General features: G+C 39.5%; 1 protein-coding gene across 2 annotated transcripts in view; it reads right to left on the bottom strand.

The window, feature by feature from the left end:
* KIAA0232 (KIAA0232 ortholog) overlaps window positions 1–14,518 on the bottom strand; it is a 42,329-nt gene extending 27,811 nt beyond the window's left edge. Inside the window, exons 1-2 of one of the 2 annotated variants that reach the window (XM_068149531.1) lie at window positions 14,066–14,518; window positions 2,503–2,640 (exon numbers count right to left, since the gene is read on the bottom strand). In XM_068149531.1, coding sequence (XP_068005632.1) covers window positions 2,503–2,640; window positions 14,066–14,296 — 369 coding nt within the window. In that variant the 5' untranslated portion in view covers window positions 14,297–14,518. Of the gene's footprint in view, window positions 1–2,502; window positions 2,641–10,813; window positions 10,986–14,065 lie in introns of those variants that run through there. The other variant, XM_068149532.1, reaches the window with a different exon arrangement.
* Window positions 14,519–21,012: the final 6,494 nt, after the last annotated feature.

Genomic DNA, 21,012 nt, shown 5'->3' with positions numbered 1-21,012 from the left:
AAGCAGAGTCCACAATGTTGCAGCAGGGGTGACCTTACTGCTCTTTACAGCTACCTTAAGGGGGGTTGTAGACAGGCAAAGGTTGGTCTCTTCTCCCAGGCAACCAGTTCCAGAACAAGAGGACACAGTCTCAGGCTGTGCCAGGGGAGGTTTAGGCTGGAGGTTAGGAGGAAGTTTTACACAGAGAGAGTGATTGCCCATTGGAATGGGCTGCCTGAGGAGGTGGTGGAGTCACCATCACTGGAGGTGCTCAGGAGAGACTTGATAGGGTGCTTGGCTGCATGGTTTAGTTGATTAGGTGGTGTTGGATGATAGGTTGGATGTGATGATCTTGAAGATCTCTTCCAACCTGGTCTGGTCTATTCTATTCTATACACTGTGATGCAGAGCAGCCTCAGACTAATATTTTACAGCATTACTCTTATTAAAAAGAGGCAAAAAACTTAATACTTCCTTTGAATAAACATCCACAAGAATGACTGAAAATCCACAAGAGCCAAGACTTCAAAATATTTCAACCATTAAATACATGACTGACAAAACAGTGTTTATTGTCTCCAGTCAATTTTCACCTAGTCTATTTATAACCTCCTTTTCCCCACCAAGCATCTTTTTTAAGTGAGCACCTAATTTCAGGACCTTTGGTGTCTAATGGGTGGGAGGAGGGAGACTGCAGTTTCTCAACATGCAACTTAAATAATTAAACATCAAAATTATGGCACCTGGATATATGACATTTCCTATGAGAATCAGAAAACATATTAACCCTCAACACCTTCTCATCCACTGCACACTATCCCCCTAAAACAGATTAGGCTGCAGACTCCTGAAGTCTTCATTTAATTGTCTCTCAGTTTGTATTTATGTGTGTGTGTGTGTGTATATATACTCTCTCCACAGACACATACAGGGCAGACATTCTAACCACTTCATTTAAATACAATTTTATTTGAACACACCTCAGTTTAAATACACTAAGACTTCAATTACTCCCATAATGGAGCTGCCTCAACCTTGCTTGCTTTGCTCCACGGCTGAGGTTGAAAGAAGAGGTTAGGCTGGAAGTGTTCTGTACCTGTGTGAGGGTATTGCTATTTCTGTATCCACCTACTTTGGCAAAAGGATCACAGAAGGATAAGCAAAACTACAATTAAACTCCAGAACTGCTCACATGGACTATTGCCAGAGCCTTCACAAGAAAAAGCTGTTAAGTATACAAAGATACTCTTGTCTTCAAGGAAGACATTACTTCTAGCAATTATTTCTTCATATAGGCTTCATATTTAAAGTTTTATGGCAGTCAGAGTGCTGACCTCAATATTCTGTAACTACAAGAGCAGAGCAAATTACCAGCAAAATTATCTTTTGCATCACTTTAGGAAAATGGGAGTTCAGAAATCACCCAGTTAGTCAATTAGTACTTTATTAACTGAGCACATGCTCAAGTAGCTTCACAAACAGTAATTCAGTGTATGATGGCAATGCTGTTGAAGGTGGTGGTGGTGGGAGTAGCCACAAATCAACCCCACTTCCATCATTACTCTTGGCCACACACTTTCCTCACTCTTGCTGGCACAAGTGTCTCTGATACCAATCTGCCCAGGAAACCTCTCTGGGTTAACACTTCCTCCATCCCAACCAGGTTAATCTCATGCAATTAATTCACTTTTCCAATCTAGCTCTCCACACAACCACACAAGTGCTTTCATAAGCACAAACTGTGAACTAGGGAGCTGTACTGAGCAGTAACACAAGCAGGCTGCACAGGTCGGGTACAGTTTCTTTTTCCAGTAGTGACAGAACACACTGTTTCTAGCTCTTTAAATTAAAGGATAGACTTTCTCATTTCTGCTGTCTGAAACATCTTCTTGCAGAGTTTTCCATGACCTCTGCTACAGATTTTTTTGTGTTTGTTTTTCAGTCTTTCTTTCAGCAGCCTCACCTTTTTCTCCACTTTTATATTGAGCTAATTAGTATTTTCCTTCAACCTGCTGCCTTCACCTCTCCTCACCTTCTCCAGCCAGTGCACTTCAACTCCAATTCCACTCAAATGCTGTAATCTGAAAAGTGAACGTTTGCTACTACACACTGCATTTTATTTAGCAGCTCTGGGTTACACACCACGTGCACAAAGCAAGACAGCCTTCTGCCCAAGTATTCCTATTCCCTGCTGCTCACACCCAACACAAAGCAAGTTTAACATTTCAAGAACTATCTTTATGCAAAGCTTTGTGGTAATTTCAACACAAACTGGTGCATTGCAGCTGCCCCTGACGAGAACAGGTGAGGTCTTACAGAAAGGAAAGCATGACACTACATAAAATACAGAATATCTTGTGAAATCCTGCTGCCACACACAGATTTCATCATTTCCTAAAGAAAGAACTCTTGGTGAACCTGCATTTTAAGAAGCCACAAATAAAACATTAGCATTGCAAGCTAAATATATCTGACAGAAAGAAGGACATAGAGTCTTAAGGACTTGTTGAAGTGCAAACTTACTTCATCAGAAGCAGAGCGAAGACACTGGACAGCAGCCTGTTTTTTCATTTCCTCTAGTGTTAGATCAGAGCACTTTTTCTTACTCTTTCCCCATTTCTTGTAAGCTCCCTTTTCCCAGCCCAGGAAGATGTCATTCTCCTAAAATCAAAATAAAGAAATTACATTATTTGAAGTAGATTAACATCTCAGTACTATAGCAGAACAGGACTACAAATAACACACCATTCCAAATAAAAACCACCTCATCCCATCTACTGAAAACAACGTTGTGTCAAACTAAAGATTAGTTTGATTACAGAAAACTTGAACTACTATACAGAGAGACACAGACTTTTCACAGGACACAGAGGCTACTCACACATCACCACAGTATGTTCCAACTGCAAAGCACACCCATAAAGATCATTTTATAGCCAACTCATGTTCAATATTCCAGTGTTTGAGAACCCTTTCAGTGAAGATGTTTCTTTAATATCCAACCTAAACCTCCCCTGGCACAACTTGAGGCCACTACATCTTGTCCTGTCACTCGTTACTAGGGAGAAGAGACCAACACCCACCTCACTCCAACTTCTATTCAGGGAGTAGAAGTGAACCAGAAGGTCTGCCCTGAGCCTCCTCTCCTCCAGACTAAACAATTCCAGTTCCCTCCTCATAAGACCTTTTTCTCCAGACCCTTTGCCAGCTTTGTTGGCCTCCTGTAGCCCCACTCAGTTAAAGTACTTTGCTTTACCCATGCCAACAAAGCTTTGCCCTGTGCTGGTGCACTCAAGCCAACCTCTGCAAGAGCAGCTTTACCAGCTACGCACGCCAGTGGCCTGTCAGCAGAGCAGTGAGAACCTTCATGCTTACAGAGATTTATCAAGCATTTAATTCAGTTCTCCACACATAATTTGAAAGACAGCTGACACTTGCCTACAAACTTTAACACTTCTCAATTTTTAAAAATTTAATCCTTGCAACAAATATCCAGGGTTTTAGACAGGGGAAGGCAGGCTATAAATGGAATTCTCTCTCAGGCCCCCACAACAGGGCTGCATGTACCCCAGACTCATCCCTGCTTCCAGGGTAGATAGGTCGGTTGTCGACGCTGGGAACCACGTGGGTCATCTTGTAGGATGCTGTGACTGAAGACAGAGCTCTGGTAGAACCCTCTCTTCCTTTCTACCTCTTTCTACAATACACAGAAAATTTGTTTCTGAACATATGGTTTTCAGTCACACCTGGCTGTCAGCACTTCACACTGACAATTTCGCCTTTATAGGGAAAAAAATGTTGAGAACTTGATGTTTTGAATATTTTTTCCTGGACAAAATTGCTAATTTTCATGCCTCAGATTTTACAGGATTAGCAAACATGGTGGACTACAGCTATTTCACTCAAAATGCTGAAATTTCAAGTCCTCACATAAGCTATTTGCCAGCACTATATATGTATTTGATAGAGCTTAAATTTATTGAGAACCTTTCATTTTCTTCACTCGAACACCACCCTAAAACACTACAGAACACTGAAGATATCCTTACTTATAATTCTTGTGTTATAGTCTATCAAAACCACTCCATTTTTAAAAGGAAAAGCAAAGGGGCAAAAAAACCCCAAAACAACTCAATGCCATAGATCCTAGAGAGTGAATTTGCAGAACTTGAGGTGTAGCTCAGACACTGAGTGGAATTCTGCTTTTATAACTAATAAATTCATTTTTTAAATAGGCAAGTAATCTTCTTTTTTTTTCCTTTCTTCCCAAATGGTGAATGGTTCAAATTAATCTCTTGCTTTCATCCTCACTTCATTTTTCTTTTGTCTCCAGTGGTCAGGAGCCCATTAGTAGGTTTACACTTCTTAGACTGGAAAATATTAAGCCCATGACAAACAGGAAGGAAAGCAGTTCAACAGAACACTCTATATGCATAAAGGCCAGTAAACTCATGACTTCACATGGAAAGAATCACTGAGAAGACTTCTCTTCAACTACTAGAAGCCTTCATTTCCCTTTGCATCCTAAGAGAACTAGAGGGTATATGGCAATGCTTGTTTTACTGCAAGAGCTCCACCATCACTCTGAATTTGCTCTGTTCTGTTGAGCAGGCACTGAGTGTTTCACAAAAGCAATGCCACCCAAATGTAGAGATTTGAAGAGCATGCACACACACAGAAGAAAAATGGAAATTTGGCTTGCAGGATTCCAGTATTTAAAGCAGACTACCACTGCTGAAATTTTTAAGGGATGACCACCCAATACTAAATAAGTATCACCAGGAAGCTGAGGCCATCTGGATACTGGGAAAAAAAATCCAGGCTAAATATCTAAACTGCTATCTAAACACCTGTTCCTCAGAGTGCTGCTGTACCTACCTCCCACATAACTACATGATTCCATTTCAGAGATTTTTTGTGCTTTCAATGTCTTTACAATTAAATTTCATGATGAACTTAAGAACTACAACTGTGGCTAAAGAAATGCTGGTGAAGTATCTGTATTCTGCATGCTGTCTTGCTGCTTCAAGGAATCCAGTAGATAGAGTGCTTAATTTAATCCTGAATTAAAACACAGGTGCAAATTTTAGAAAGAAGTTTCTAAAGAGTTTCTCCTGCTCAACTATGCAAAGTCAGCAAATCCACCATCTCCTTCTGCACTACCAGGAAAGTGGCAAGGCACAAGAAAAGCCAGTTTGGTAGAAACAATATCTATTATCAGTAAGAGAACAAAAATGGCACCCTGTGATATGATTGGAATTGGAAAATTAGTGTTAAATTGTACTTCAAGAATCTTGCTGGAACTACCCATGTTTCATAAAGGCTGGAGTCGAGTTCCCTGATGCAGAAACACTGGATGACTCAAGGTGCCAGTTTCTGTTCAGGTAAGTAAACAGGCTTAAATGTTGCCATATCAGCAGAACACACAAGAAAGTAATCAGATTTAATAACCTGATCAAACAACTCCCCAAACAGGGAAATCAAATCAGCAAAAAAATGTATTTGGGAAAATATTTTTATTATTTTTTTTTCCTTACTGTAAGTTCAAAGAAACTGACTTCCCAACACTCTCCCTGTGTAAATGTACTACTGATTTAATTAGAGACACATCAAGATGATGAGCAAACATAATGTACATCGACTTTTCAGATACTGTATTGAACAGCCTTAATCATCTCTGTGGTCAGCATTTCTATTTTCAATTGCATACAAGAGATCTTAGCACAAGGATTTCCATTCTCTTATGGAAAAGAATAAAATCCTGAGTTAAAAAACATCTGAATCAGAGAATTTTGAAGTACTCCTCTTTTTTGAGTGTTTTAAATGGAGCACAAACCAGTTGCTCTTCAAGCACATTACCACGTAATGTATGATCATAGGTAACGCAGGTACACCGAGATCAGGTTGCACAGGAAGGTGTCCAGGCAGGTTTTGAAAGTCTCTAGAAAAGGAGACTCCACTACCTCTCTGGGCAGCCTGGTCCAGTGCTCCAGCACCCTCAAAGTAAAAATTCTCCCCAATTCAAGTGAAACCTCCCGTGCTCTAGTCTGCACCCACTGCCCCTTGTGTTGTCACTGGCTGCCACTGAAGAGCTCAGCTCCATCCTCTTTAGATAATGATATGCATATAAATAGGGCCTCACTACCTCTTGGCAGATCTCATAATGGAGAATTTGGGGGAAACTGCAACAGATCACACATGTATTTCACTTGTAAAATTACTTGAGAAGCAGACTGTATAACTACTTCAAGTGATCTTCCCTTAAAATACACTTCCCCTAAACTGAGATTCAGGGAAAACTCTGACAGATGGCTCACAGCCACATGCATATATACCTTTACATAATGGCTCTTGCAAACATTTTAAAGTGACATTGCATCTCATTATAATTAATGAGAAAGGACTATAATGGGCCAGGATCAGCTCAGACATTCCTCAAAGGCTGTCTCAGTCTATAATGAGATAACACATATGCAAGACAGTTCAGAAGAAAACATGAAGAGTGGCACATGCTCATCTTATATTCTCCACAAGACATGCAACAAGAGGTTCAGCAGACAAACAGCAGCTGAGTACACTTCAGAGACTGGCACAAGTTTTCTCCATGTCAGAAGCCATGCTACCACATAATGGGGGCCTGGTCAACATCCTTTAAAGTTAAGATCATTACTCCAAATCTAGGTATTGCCAGAGAAAGAATCTATCTTGGACTTTCTGTGAAAAGCCAGAGCACCACCTAGCTGCTCCAGTCACCTCTTTCCCAGTAATGGGAGCACTAGAGTCCTGTGCAGTTGGACTGTAACAGAACAGATGATGTTTCAGAACCACATCACACACTGTTATGACTTGAAGGTCCTCAAAGCATTCAGGACTGATGATTCTGCTACCTGCATGCAGGGGAAAACGCTTACCTATCAAATCAAATCAATCTAAGTATGAAATCCTGTAATCTCAGTTTCTGTCAGTTAGGAACTCACACTTAGAATCCCATCAACTTGAAAGGACTGTCTATGTCTTGTTCACTAATTAGAAGTTTCTCTAGGCTGAAACCAAGCAGATGAAATTTGATCACACCCGCTCCCAAGAGCGAGAGAACATGCAAATGCTGCATCTGTTGAAATCCTGTGTTTGTTGAGCAGGCTGCCTCTAGAGTTTTCCTATTAAAGCAGAAAAGCAAGGCTAAAGCTACAAAGCCATCATTTTATTTGCATGTCTTGCCTGCATGGCAGAAAAGAAAGCCAGAAACTGCCACTAGAGCCCAGATACCTGAAAGGGCCATGGTATGACTGGAGAAGTTACTTCACAACATTTATGGCAGCTTTCTTGGATTTTGGGATAAAGCTGTGTGGCAAGCATCACAGACCACTGTAATCATCTGATTTCAGAGAATATAGGCAGTACATACCTGTTCTTAGAAGCATGTAGTGAGCATGCTGTAACTCAATGGTCTACTGCACAAACACTAAGGTGGTATCTCAGCTAGCCCCAGAATTCAAAACACTACAATTGTATCAGCACAGAGATGGTTGCAAATGAATACTGACTGTCAGGAGGCCTAACCAGCTTGGCATTTCACTTGTATCTCTGCTTTGCAGTATGTAAGCCTTTGTGAGAGTATATTAGGAGTCAGAACAAGAGAAAAAGTGATTGTTATTCTTTTTGTATGACTGTGAGAAATGTCGGGACTACGTATTGGATGCTATTTAGAGATGCTGGGACTATGTATTAGGTGCTATTTAGAAAGTCAGAAAAGGTACTACAGTACTGCTTTAAATAACAGCTTTGATTAGTGGGAGTTGCAGTTAAATGAAAACATTTTAATTGTGTACACAGATGTGCCTTCCTTGGTGGGATAGTACATAAGATAGGCAGCACACCCCCCACATAAACTTGATGTCCTGTAATGGAGGTTTGACATACTGGAACAGACACATTTGCAAAGGAATCAACATTTCAACACAATCATTCACACCAGTACAAAGGCAGCAAACAGTATGAAAGAAAAAAATCTCAGATAACCACAGTCCTCAAGAAAGCAAGTTTTTGCTCTGCACTAACACAGCAGCTGAAGCTATCTTCCCTGAAACCGGTAGCTTTCACAAATACAATGACCCTGAGAGTCTCCTGCTGAGTTCAAATCCCTGACACCATCTTTCCTATCCCTACAACTGATCGAAACCAGAAATACAGGGGCAGGAAAGGAGGAGAGAGGAAGAGAGAAAACATAAATTAAGAAAAAAAAAGAAGAGTGGCACTGGGGAATCACAACTCTGCTCTGAGACTAAAAGCAAGAGGCCCTACCCTGCTGCACATGCAGCAGTTCAGAGAGAGTATCTGGGAGTTTTCTGAGGCACATGCCTTTACAGTAAAACCATTTCAGTCATCTTCCTCTGTTTAAATGAAGAGGAATCCACAGCAGCCCCACCACCCTCCCCTCCCGTTTTCCTCACCAAATTCATAATGTATACAAAAGATTTCTTTTCCAAAGTTTAAACATGACAGCCTGAGTTCTACCACAGCCCTTAGCCAGCCACTTCCAAAAGGGGGAGGAGGGGGAGCACAACTCCGTTTTCCTCTCTGAATATTTTAAATTAGTTTATCTAGGCTTTCACAGAAGTTAAGCCAAATGCTGCTAATAAATAAGCTTTATGGACACATTAACTTAAGGACACAGTACTGTTTCCAAAACATGATAAATCTGCTCTTTCTTCAGTTTACTTGTTTATGGAGGAGCAAAAGAGGGCCTTTATTCCCAATCCTTGCAAGTATATACACATGTGAATTATGTAAGAACTTCACATTATTTGTGCACAAAAAGGGTACAGGCAGAAGTCTTGGTTCCTCTTCCTACCTACCTATTTTCTTCTTCACACACAAATTTCCACAAACAGCATTTTACATATTGGTTTGAGTGATGATTAAAAAGCTAAGGTCAGAAGACTAAAACTGTCCCTACAGGAACGTTGCACAACTTAATACGCACCAAAACTACACTGAACTGGAAATATTTTGCATTGAAGAAATTTACTTCTACAAGTTGCTGGTGAACTTTGAAATGTAAGGACACTTATGTGTAGCAGTCACACAGTGTTACCCTACTGCAACTGAACTGCACTCTGCAAATTGTAATGCATTTAAAGAAAAAAAAAAGGTTTGAATGACCCACAGGTACTTCTTAGGGGTGACAAAAGAGCAGTTATAATTACACTAGAATCTGCATCATCATCTTTTGTTAAATAGGGACAGCAGCCAGATTAACACAGGGTTAGTGTAGTATAAATATCAAACACCCTCCTATCTTTAGGGTATACAGATGAGGTTTTCACTTCAGAGCAAACACAAAACAAACTCTCTTCTCCTGAAATACAGTGTGCAAAAAATTAAACATCCCTCACTAGACTATAAATCTCAACTGCAGGTCCCTCTACTGGGTTAACATGGGATGACAAATTGAACAAACACTCCCCAATCACTGCATCCTGGGACCTTGCAGGTGCATCTCAAGTGCTGTCAGCAAAGCATCCCCTCACCAGTTCAGTGCAGAAGAGCTGGCAATGATATCTCCCCATCCCAGTTCAGAGTGACAGGCCAAAAGCATTTGCAGAGATAAAAACCACAAAGACCTAAAGTTTAGCATATCTGGGCTGTGCTCTCTCTTCAACTGCTCTGTTTTTAATATATAAAAAACCTGTATTTTCAACTTTAAACATGTATGTGCTAATAATGAAAAAGTAACAACAAAAAGGACAGTCAGAGAGTCAGCAGAAGTGTAGCTTTCATTCTGAAGATTTTTTTTTCTGTCTCCCCATGTAAAAGATTACCTAAATGGAACTATTTCAAATCAGTCTACAAATAATTAGTCTTCCAGGATGAAAGCTTTTCGTGTAGAAACTGAAAAACCAAAAGGAGAAATCTCATGCTGGTCACAGAAGACCACAGTCTGCAGTAAAACAGCTGCTTAATTCTGAGAGTTAGGGAAATATTTACAAACAAACAAGCAATCACACACAAACCCCTCCACCAAACCACAAATAAACAAACTTTTTTTTTTTTTCAGGAGTTTTACTTTTGAGGACCAGGAAAAAAAAAATGTCAGCTTCCAAAATGAGTTGAAAGAAGTAGATCAAAAGCAACACAAGACACTTGATATGGAAAGTATGCATAACAAATGCATTTAGACCTCCACATTGCATGACCAAAGGCTTACAAACAAAGCCTTTATCTCAGTGTCTAGCTGTTGGGTTTGGGAGGGTTGTTTTAATAAAAGCCTTCATAAAAAGGAGAAAAGTCTGCAGGCAACAACACATGAACTTGTGATGTTCAGGAGCAGCTATTCTTACAAATAATATAGAAAAGATACAACACAGAGCACTGCTTTTAATACTGTGCAAATACAGGTCAATGAATTAATGTTTCACACAAAATGTGCTTTAAGGCAACGCCTTCCACCTCACGCAGATTACACTATCTTAATGCAATATTTACTGTATCACAAACTGGTCTGAGAACATATGTATCTGCAAACACACTCTTAATTAGCACTTAAAAAGCAATCAGAAGTCTTTAAAGCACCTAGCTGGTTTAGCGTCAAGAACTAAGAGCAACTATTGTGTGTTTACTAGCAAATCAGAAAGGGACATCCTGCTTATTGTCAAAAATAACCCTGAAGACCTAGTCAATCAAACCTCACATTTTCTTTTGAAATATATACTTTAGATGCAAGCAAAAGGGACTGATAATACAGTAACACTGATGTCTTAAATAGCTAGCTATGCCTAGTAAGGCTGGGAAAGTTTTTTCATTCACTGTTTATTTTAACTCCTTCTGTACTTACCTGACAGAACCTCAGTCCAACACTTCAAAGTTTCATTTCCCTGCTACAGCTGATGACACCTAACACCATAAAGAAAGGATGGAAGGAGGCTACCTGAAGCAATTAAAACAGTGTTGTTGATGTCATCAACATTCTGAAGTGGAAAAGTCTTAATGATCATCTGAACTTTGCAACATTTCTAATGGAAATGATTTATACAGTACCCTCCTCACCATCCCCACCACCCCTGAATAAAAATAATTACAAAATCTCCTTGCAGAGACCACACATTACTTCTAACCTGTCTAAAACAGGTGATAGGCTGGACACGGTGACCTTGAAGGTCTCTTCCAACCTGGTTTATTCTATTCTATGCTATTCTATTCATTGTTGTATTTTAGGGAAGTGATGGCTAATCACTTCCCTATCACAGAGTTCAAGAAGCAAAAAATTACAGAATCATTGAACAGCCCAGGTTGGAAGGGACCTTGAAAGATCAACTTGTCCACCCTTTCAAAGGAAATGGAGCCTTGCATCCAGCACTCTCTTCTACTAGATCTTGAAAACCTCCAGCAATGGAGCCTCTGTCATGTGCCTGAGGAGGCTGCTCCACTGAATGATTTGTCCCAGTAGAAAAAGAAAAAATAATAAATAAATCTTTCCCATATTGAACTGAAACTTCATGCAGTACAACTTACACCCACTTGTCCCTTGTCTTTTTCTATGTGTCTCCTTGTGAGGAGAGAGCCTCTGTCCTCTTTATAGTTGTCCTCTAATTTGGGGAGAAATCGTTTTAACCAGCCCACTACTGAGAACAGATCTTTCCCCAGAAACTCTGTCAGCTTTCCCAAGAACCAAAGGGAGAAAATTCCTGAGGTGCCAAGAACCAACTCTTCCATAGGAATTAAAGGAGCTCAGCAACTCTATTTCACTCCTAAACTGTTTCTCACTTAGATGTTTAATTGCTGCACTTGTCCCCAATTTGTATTTATAAACAGCAGTGGTATTTGTTTTCCCCCTTTGTCCTAATGTTGGATTTATCTCCAAAAGGGAGACTGCTTATATATAAACATATGGTTTAGAGTACACATTTTCTTGTTTCTGAATGACTTTAAACCAAAATCAAGTTCAAACTGCCTGGTCATACAAATAACTAGTAGGTAGTAAGTACACTTAAAATAAACACCAGTAAACTCACATGTGTTTTAAGATTTCCTCAACTCTCCATATAAGAAATCTGTATTTGCAGTCTTTAAAGGCTAAACTGTTTGAGATAGGAATTAGGTAGCAGCATGGTTCACAACACATGCATCCAATCATTATTACAGAATATCATCCCCACCACTAAATGGAGATTGACTCAAACCTTAGAAAATAATGATTTCAAGTTGAAGGGAAAGATGCAACAGAACTAGGTTATAAGCAAGATCAAATTGGAGGAGGTGGAAAATTCCAGCTTCTTCAAATCTCGATGTCATTCAGAAGACATCCTATGTGTTTGTACTACAGCACCCACTCAGCAGCACAGGTTTTGGCTACTCATGTGGCATTCTCCCTCTGGCTCAACTAGATTTAGATAATCAACTTGGAAAAAGAACAGACACATTCCTTAAAGCTCTGCTATTCAACCCACAAAGCACCCAGTTAAGGTATCAAAAAGAGAAATAAACTGAATGAGGTTTTCATAATATAGTTACCCTGCTTCTTCCAAAGACTGATGAAAAGAAAACTAATTATGACACTTCAGTCATTTCCAATTATCACAGCAGTGACTTCACAGTTATGACTATATGCTCAAATGGACTGAAAAGAAACTTAAGTCTTCATCTTTCCTGCAAGGCCACAGGGCTATTTACAGAGCTCCTCAAATTCCAGTGTGGTTTCACTTGGTTTCTTTTTTTCTGTCCTCACCCCAGAGGACCTCAAACAGGTTTTGGAACTTCACTGTGTCCCCTTCTGAAATACAGCTGTTTATGTCTGACCAAGGCCTAGGTTAGTTCACTCTTAGGGTACATTCCAAAGAGTACCTTCAGTCAAAGGGGCTTTATTATTATCATCATCAACTAAGAGGTGGTTCATGGTGACTTCCACTGCTGCCAGATAAATTTCTGAACAAAAACTGCTTTTACACATCAAGTTTTCTGTTTTGCACAAAGGAAGCACGATAAAGGCTTTTATGCACAGTAATGGTTGCTAGTTCAGAACCTGACAGCAGTTCAGAAACTGACAGCATCTCACAGATTTTCTTCTGCTTCAGCTACATTTACATGTATTCCACAAGACCTTGCCCTGCTCTTGGTGGGTTATTAAAAAGGTAAACTATGAAAAAATTAAATTTCTGAAGCAGTTAGGAGAAATACAACTAAAACAACAGCACTAACAAAGAACTGATAATTAAGCCACCCAATAAGAGGTATTTTCTTTCCTTTCTTCCCTCTGCGGTCACAGACACCTTATAAGCCTATGTTCAACAGCAGCTTGAAAACACCAGAACCTCCCTGAGCCCTGTATCCAGAAAACCACTGTTAGAATTATTTTGATACACATTGATGATATAAAGAAATTACAAAGTGGGGAAATCAGGACTGAAAAGTATGTTGGAGGGAGTTACAAAATGCACAGCAACAAAGTCACACAGAAACAGTAACAGTGGTGTCTATCCCACCCGGAGCTCCACTCCTCTTCCCCTGCCTGTTCTGCAATTACAGCTAGGTACAGCAGCTCCACAACTCTTCTATCAGGACTGCACATTAATATTCTTTCAGAAGAGATTAGTAACGTATGGTCAAGAATGTGTTTTTAATACTTGAATATTTTTAAACAAAAAAGGTGTTTGCATTTTTTTTCCCCCTTTACTGAAAAAAAGCACAATATGAAAACCATGAGAAGTGATGAGGAATCTACAAACTACTGTGAAGCAGGCCAACGTGACACACACTCTACAAGGATTATGTTAGTTTGCTGAGGTCCCAATATTAAATTAACTTAATAATCACAAGTACTGAAAGTCTGCATTTATGACAGAACGTTCCAGTGTTGATACTTCTGGCAGTGACTGCAGGAAAGTGAAACTGTTGTTTAATAGCTCAGAGCAAACTGCATCAATCTCAGTTAACCCATCAAATTTTACTCCGGTGTGGTTTGTGCCCCCCTGCCACCCACAAACTGAAAAACAACCACCTCCCCATCTAAGCCATGCCCATGTACAATACACAAAACATAACTGATACAAAAACTCACTTTCACTGGACAACATCTAAAATATGTAAATACCTGTTCCTGCAGGTCGTAGTCATAGCTATCATGCAGCAGAAGACTGAGGACATACCGAGTATAAATCATGGCATCAATGCCACACTTCTCTAGCTCTTGTCCCAGCCAGGTCTGCACTGGACCCAAAGCATGTAGCAGAGACATTTCAGAAACAGATAGAGGGCCTGGATAAGAGCTTGAGGAGCTTTCAGATGGCAAACCATCCACAACAACTGTACAGATAGGGCGCATGAATCTAGGTGGTTGGCATCCTTATAAGGTGAAGCATTTTCTGTAGTTGATATTCCGTCGGTATCTGGAGGTGATTTTCACTCCAGTAAATAGGAGAGAGGCTTGACTTCTAGGACAATCATTTATATTTCCTGGCAGTTAGCCGTCTAGAGACGAACATCACTCTTCAGGCATGACCAGTGAATAAACTAAATCCTAATAGCAAACACATATGTAATGTGTTTTTCTACCTTAATTTCACATTGAGGCCAGATGCAAGTCCCCAGCAGGACCTATAAAGAGGAAAAAATGATAAGTTGTGATAATATGTATCCATACATTTATAATATTAAACAGTGAAAAATAACCACCCAATGTTGAAAGCAGTACTTTACATACTGCTCACTCCACATCTACAGCACTCCTGTTCAGTGCCATTTGGAAGAGCAACAGGAATTATTCCAAGCTTAAAGGTGACTTTTAGAAAAGGTGCTTTTTAACAGGATGTTAGACTCTTGCATTACAGATTTCACAACTGATCTGTTGACTGAAATATAAGTCTGACTTAGAGCTAGACTTGAGATTTATTGCTTTCACTAGCAGCTGAAGAAAACCCACTTTAATAAAAGAAAGCTAAAAATATGTCAGTTTGCATAAACTAGATGTATATTTTGTATTCAGTGGAAGACAACAGTGGTTTGCAATTATGTCCCTTTCTGGAATAGGAAAAAGTATCTTGTTTATAAAACACCAAATTTATTAAATTCATCTGGCCTGGAGTTTAATAAATCCCAACTACTAAACAGTTTCTATCTTCAGGCCTCAGTTTTGGGGGGGGGGTTGGTTTTTGTGTGTCTGTTTCAATACAGCAAAACATTTTATCATCCAAAAACCTCTGAAATAACTTTTAAAATGTCAGGAGAATACAGTTTACCAGAGCCAGAATTAACATCTAACCCTCTTTGCAGAAAGCACATACCAGTCTTACCTGAACGCTTACATTTTAAACCATATCACAGAATCACTAAGGTTGGAAAAGACTTCAGAGACCATCAATTCCAACCTGTCACCCAACACCTCATATCCTAAAATAGATAAACCATCCAACGATTTATACCCACAGTTCCAAATCAGTCTTGGTGAGGAAGGGGCAGAAGGTGCAAGCACCACACAAGCTGGCATTCTGCCCTCTAATCCAGAGGAAACTAGTCCAATAAAAAGGCATTTTTGGACAGGTCTGTCAATCAGCCACAAGCCAATCTGGCTTTCTCTCTCCAGCTCTCTCTCAGCAAGAGAAAGCAAAGCTTCAATCCTAGCAGGAAATACCCCTTCACAGAATGGAAACAAAGTCTAAAAGATCTAAGCAAAATCTACTGTTTTGTTTCCACCCCACTGCAGGATGCCCAACACTTTCAGAACAGACATTACCTGATGTATCTATTTGAACTATACACTGTGGGCAGCATGTGGTTTGCGGCCAAACGAAATTGAAAGGTGACCTTACAGCTGATCCCTATGTCCACACAACAAAAGACTCTAGTTTTTAGGAGTTTTCTTTGCATCGCCACCCAGGCACAACTGTGTATACCAGATCTTTACTGAGACAACTGCAAAAAGGGCATTAGAATCAGTTGCTAGAGCTGACAAAACCCTAAGCTAAGCTAAAGCTGCATTACCTCTCATTCATTTTGAGAAAGTACTAACACCAGGGCATTCAATCGTTGTCAGGAACATGCTTGCATTAGTCAGAATCTCAGAATTAAGCACAAATAACAGTAAGGAGAAACCTCCTGAAACAGGCCCAGCAGTTACTGCTTCAACAGCTAATTTGATAACAGAAAGCATTAGAAAAGCCTGATATTGTGAGCAAGATACTCGAGGATCCACAAGTCCAAACTCTTAAGTGGTTCACATTCTCATAATTGTTAATTCCACTCAAATATTTATTTCATCCTTCTCCTGTGGTACCCAACAGCACAACACACAACAAACATTCTCCTAAATCAATGCCAGTCAGCCTTAAACCCCACGTTTCAAGGATCTGGGAAAATACCTACATAAAAAGAAGAACGCCCAGCAGATTCTCCCCCTCTACTCCCCTCTCATGAGATCCTACCTGGAGTACTGCATCCAGCTCTGGGGTCCCCAGTACAATAAAAAATATGCACCTGTTAAAGTGGATCCAGGGGAAGGCCACAAAAATAAGGGCTGGAGCACCTCTCCTGCGAAGAAAGGCTGTGAGTTGGGCCTGTTCAGCCGGGAGAAGAGAAAGGTCCAGTGGGATCTTCCTGCAGGCTTTTTATAAGGGCTTGCAGTGACTGGACATGGGATGATTGATTGCTTTAAGATGAAAGAAAGTAGATTAAGATGGGACATAAGGAAGGCATTTTTACAATGGGGGTGGTGAAAAGCTGGAACAGTTTATCCAGAGAAGTTGTGAACGACCTATTGGAGGTATTCAAGGTCAGGCTGGACAGGCCTTTGAGGAACTTAATCTAGTGAAAGATGTTCCCACAGTAGCAGGGGTTGGACTATATGATCTTTGGGTGTTCCTTCCAATCCAGCCACTCCAAATTCTATGCAGCAAATCAAAGAGCTTCTGGATACTGATTCACTTCAATCAAAACTCACTTAGACACATAGTTTAGATCCTCAGCACCTAATAGGGCTGAGTTTATGTTTCAGCTTCTCCCTGAATGAGGTGATAATGGAGCCTCTCTTTTCTATTTTAACACTTATTTTCATGCTGCATGTGGGAAATCCAGCTCTTGAGATCTACTATACGGACAGAATCCGACTTTGGTCGACCAGTTAAAGCATGACTTGCTCGTTTTAGATGTAGAGGGGAGAGACAGCAAGAGGGGAACAAAACTCACAGGAATTAAGAAATGAGACAACACAATTTTTACGATGTTTAAGTATCACAGCCCAGCTATTTTGGACATCACATTCCACTACCAATTTTGATATCATTTTAAATTTTAAAATATAGACATGAAAAAAAAAAAAAAATGGAAAGCTAAACAAGATTCCAAAATCATATTTGAGAGTTCTTATTTTACAACCATCTCAAGTACTGTGCTTTACAGAAAAATGTCTTAATTAAAAGATAAAAGATAATGGAAATATGTTCGACAAAATTTCATGCAAACTGAGTGTTTTCCCAGCTGTGGCAGCTAATGTAGTGGGAAATTTCCAAACCACCACACCACCCCAGTACTACAGAGAGGCTTTCCATATCAAATTAACACAAGTCACTCAAAGTGCAAACACTTTTGCTAGCAGATATGATGACCGATTTTAGGAAGAATATTTCTTGACAAGTTATCAGCCCTTTTTAATTGTGTGTTGCTTAAAAAAAATAATAAATAACAAAAAGCACTTTCTCCATCCCCACAATGACCATGGCTAACATGAACAGGGAGACTACAACAGTAAGGCTGTAAGAATAATTGTTTTAAGTATCAAGGCATAGAGAGTTCTTCATTTGCAGCTATAAAATACGATGAAGGGTCATGCTTTATAATAAGACTTACCAAATGAAAATCTACACATTGCTATCAATGGTTATGAAAACTACTGATGACTTACAAATCCTGAAGTCAAATATATACATTTATTTTTCAAAACTATTTCTATTTATCCACTTTCCAGTTGAATTTTTCCTTTTAAGTAACCTTCAGGTTTTGTAATACTAATCAATGACCTTAACGGGGTCACCGGTAGATAAGCTGTCAACAGCTTAACAACTAAAGGCACAAGAGCCAATTTATGAAGCATCTTGAAGAGGAATGAGAAAAAAATAATATTGTGGAAATGCTCAGACTTTACAGCTGAGGCTATCTTAGAATAAATACATGCTCTCAAAATTCTGCTCAGTGTGATAATCACTGAGCAGTCTTTTAACCTACAACAGACAGCAGAAAACAACTTTGTTTTAGTCTCCTGAGATCAGTTATGGAAAAGCAACAACTTAAAATAATCTATAGCTAGAAACAGGGAAAAGGATCAATGGTGCAGAAACTGAAACTAGAACACTGCAGGTCCATTCCCTACAACTGAATTGCTCTTGCACGGTAATTAGCCTTTCTTGAAGACTAAGCAATCCCACTCTTCCCCATAAGTGAAACAGAACACAGCTGTTGTCGCAAGAAATACATTAATTTATTTTTTTCCCCCCCTTAACTGTCTTGGTAGTACAGGCATGAGAGCCACACACCTTGTGAAGACTGTCTACCAGAACACAGCGTGACAGTGTAAAATTACACGAAGATTACCAGCGAGTGCAGCTAAACAAAGGGGTAATTAAATCACAATGAGGCTTGATACAAGCCCACCAAGCTCTAGCAGATGTAACAGTTCTTATCAGACTATCAACAGGGAGAGGAGATGGGCTAAAAAGCTCTTGCCAAGCAAGACATTTCCACATCTTCAACAGCTTTTTTTCCTCCATAATTCCCTTTCATACAAAAAAAGTTCTTTCAAGGAGCTGAAAAGTAGAGGGTTTTTCCCCCAACTGTTTCTAATCTTGGAAAACAGTGACCAAAGCCAAACCACAAAATCCACTGAATTAATCTAAAGTAACCTCATCTGTATTTTATCAGCATCGAGGCCTCTGAAAATTATGTATCCACACAGCATGGTTCTGAACAAACATTTTTGTAAATGAAAAAAATACGCAGAGTTAATGCTTTAACAAGCTTTCAGGCTTTCTTAAAGATACACCTTCCCTCAACTCTGAAAGGAACAGCATAACATTGGAATAGGAGAGTAAAACCCCTATCTCTTACTACTGTCCTTACAGTTTCTTGGAGCTCATAGAAGGGTAACTTTAAAAGGGAGCAAATTGTGTGAGGGGTACATTCACACTGGGGTCTATGCTCTGAGCTGAAAATAAACCAAGAGGGCTTACACATTGAAGGAAGTTGAAAACATAATATATTATTTATTTGTACAGTCTGCAAATAAAGCCTCTCAAGCCTCAAAGTTACTCTTTACACATTTTGATACATCTACTGCAGAGAAATCAATCTCCAGGATAAAGCCTCAAATGCTACCTTTTTGTTTCCTTCCATTCCCAAAACACGTAACATTTGTGTTTCCAGTGCTTCGCTCTGCCTACTGCTAGATGTTAACAATTAGACCAAACACATGCTCACACAATAGTTAAGCCCTAACTGCCGTTTTATACAAAGTTTCCTCTATTATGCTTTGAAATATGCTAGCATATTACACAGTTTACAATTAACAGCTCTCATTTTCAAAGGATTTTTCTCCCACTATGGCCTTTGACAGGATAATTTCTCAATGCATGGAGGGGGGGGAAAAAAAAGGATTATAATTTTTTTTCCCCATAATGTGAATGTAAGTGTCCACATTTTTAAACAGAACAAAGTTTTTTAGCTGCAGCATTTTTCCCCCAGAACGGCTGTATTAAAAGCAAATTCTTCCTCTCCCTGACAAGTTCCTATAGCAAAAAATTATGCAAATCTGAATTAGTATAAATCAAAGTTAAACTTTTTTATTCACTTCAATACATTTCAGTCCCCTCTAGAAGACTGATAAATCAAAAGCACAGTCACATCATGTGATGGCAACAGAAGCCCAAAATTCTTATATATTGTGGAGGAGTCAGCAATTTTGCCATCATTTCTTTTGTTACCACCCCCCACACACCCTGTTTGTGTTTTGGGTTTTTTTTCAGGGAGAAACCTAAACAAGTCTTTAACATCCAAACCAAGCAGCCACACACTGGGCACAGCACTGTCTAAGCCCAGAAACAAAGCCTATTTAAAAATCCAGCAAACAATGGAATCTGTGTCCTTAATAAATTTCACATGGTGTTTAAAAGACATGTGAATTCAGAAGCAAAAGAAGTTGTTCTTTTCAAATCACATTCCTCGATAATCTAAGAAATTTGCCTACAGAGCCTTCAGAGCAAGGACAGCTTTCTTTGGAGTTAGTGATGTTTGATGGTATTGTACAATAAAAACCAAGAGCAGGGACTCAATTCGTGACCAAGGCACTGAAACACTACCGTACAACAAAAAACTTGTTAAGGTCTATGCTACAATATAAGGAAGCTTCTCCCTCCACCTCAGTTCAGACAAGAGCTTCAGAAGCATTGCCGTGCCAAGAGAAACAAAGATTGAAACACCTGGCTGGAATCAAAGCAAGGAACTCTCTGTAAGTGGTCAGAAGCAAAAAAGCAGCTCTGTGACTTAACTTGTAGATGTACACAGAATTTCCTTTTTTAAGAAGTATCATCCCGAGGGGCAAGAGTGGCACAATCTCATTTCTAGTGAATATATGTTCTACAGTTGACTGATGTCTAAGAGGCCTGGGCTTATGCTATGGTTCTAGTGTAAGTCAAGCCAGAGAACCCAGAGGAGGCAGATCCAGCATGTGGGTGTTAGTGAAGGATTTTTCTTTCTTGTAAATCTGCAAGCTTATTTTCATAACACTTACCAAATAAAAATCTGAAGCTGATAATCCTGTATAAAAGTTTAATGAAAATACTCAAAGGATTCAAGAGCTACCATGTAAGCCTCATTTACTCAAGTTACCAAATAAAAAGAATAGAGAGAGAACCAAGGCAACACCAGGCCAGTCACCAGCAGAGTTCTGCAGGATTCTGCACTGGAAGCAGCACTGCTTAATAAATTCCTAAGTGACCTACAAAATGAGATAGGTGACCAAGTTATGAAGCTACCAAATGACAAACTACCAGGGATAGT

Source organism: Melanerpes formicivorus, unplaced genomic scaffold (genome assembly GCF_026170545.1).
Source record: "Melanerpes formicivorus ecotype bairdi unplaced genomic scaffold, bMelFor1.0.p_v2 SCAF_18, whole genome shotgun sequence".
NCBI classification, from domain to species: Eukaryota; Metazoa; Chordata; class Aves; order Piciformes; family Picidae; genus Melanerpes; species Melanerpes formicivorus.
This window is presented reverse-complemented; position numbering and strand designations above follow the sequence as displayed.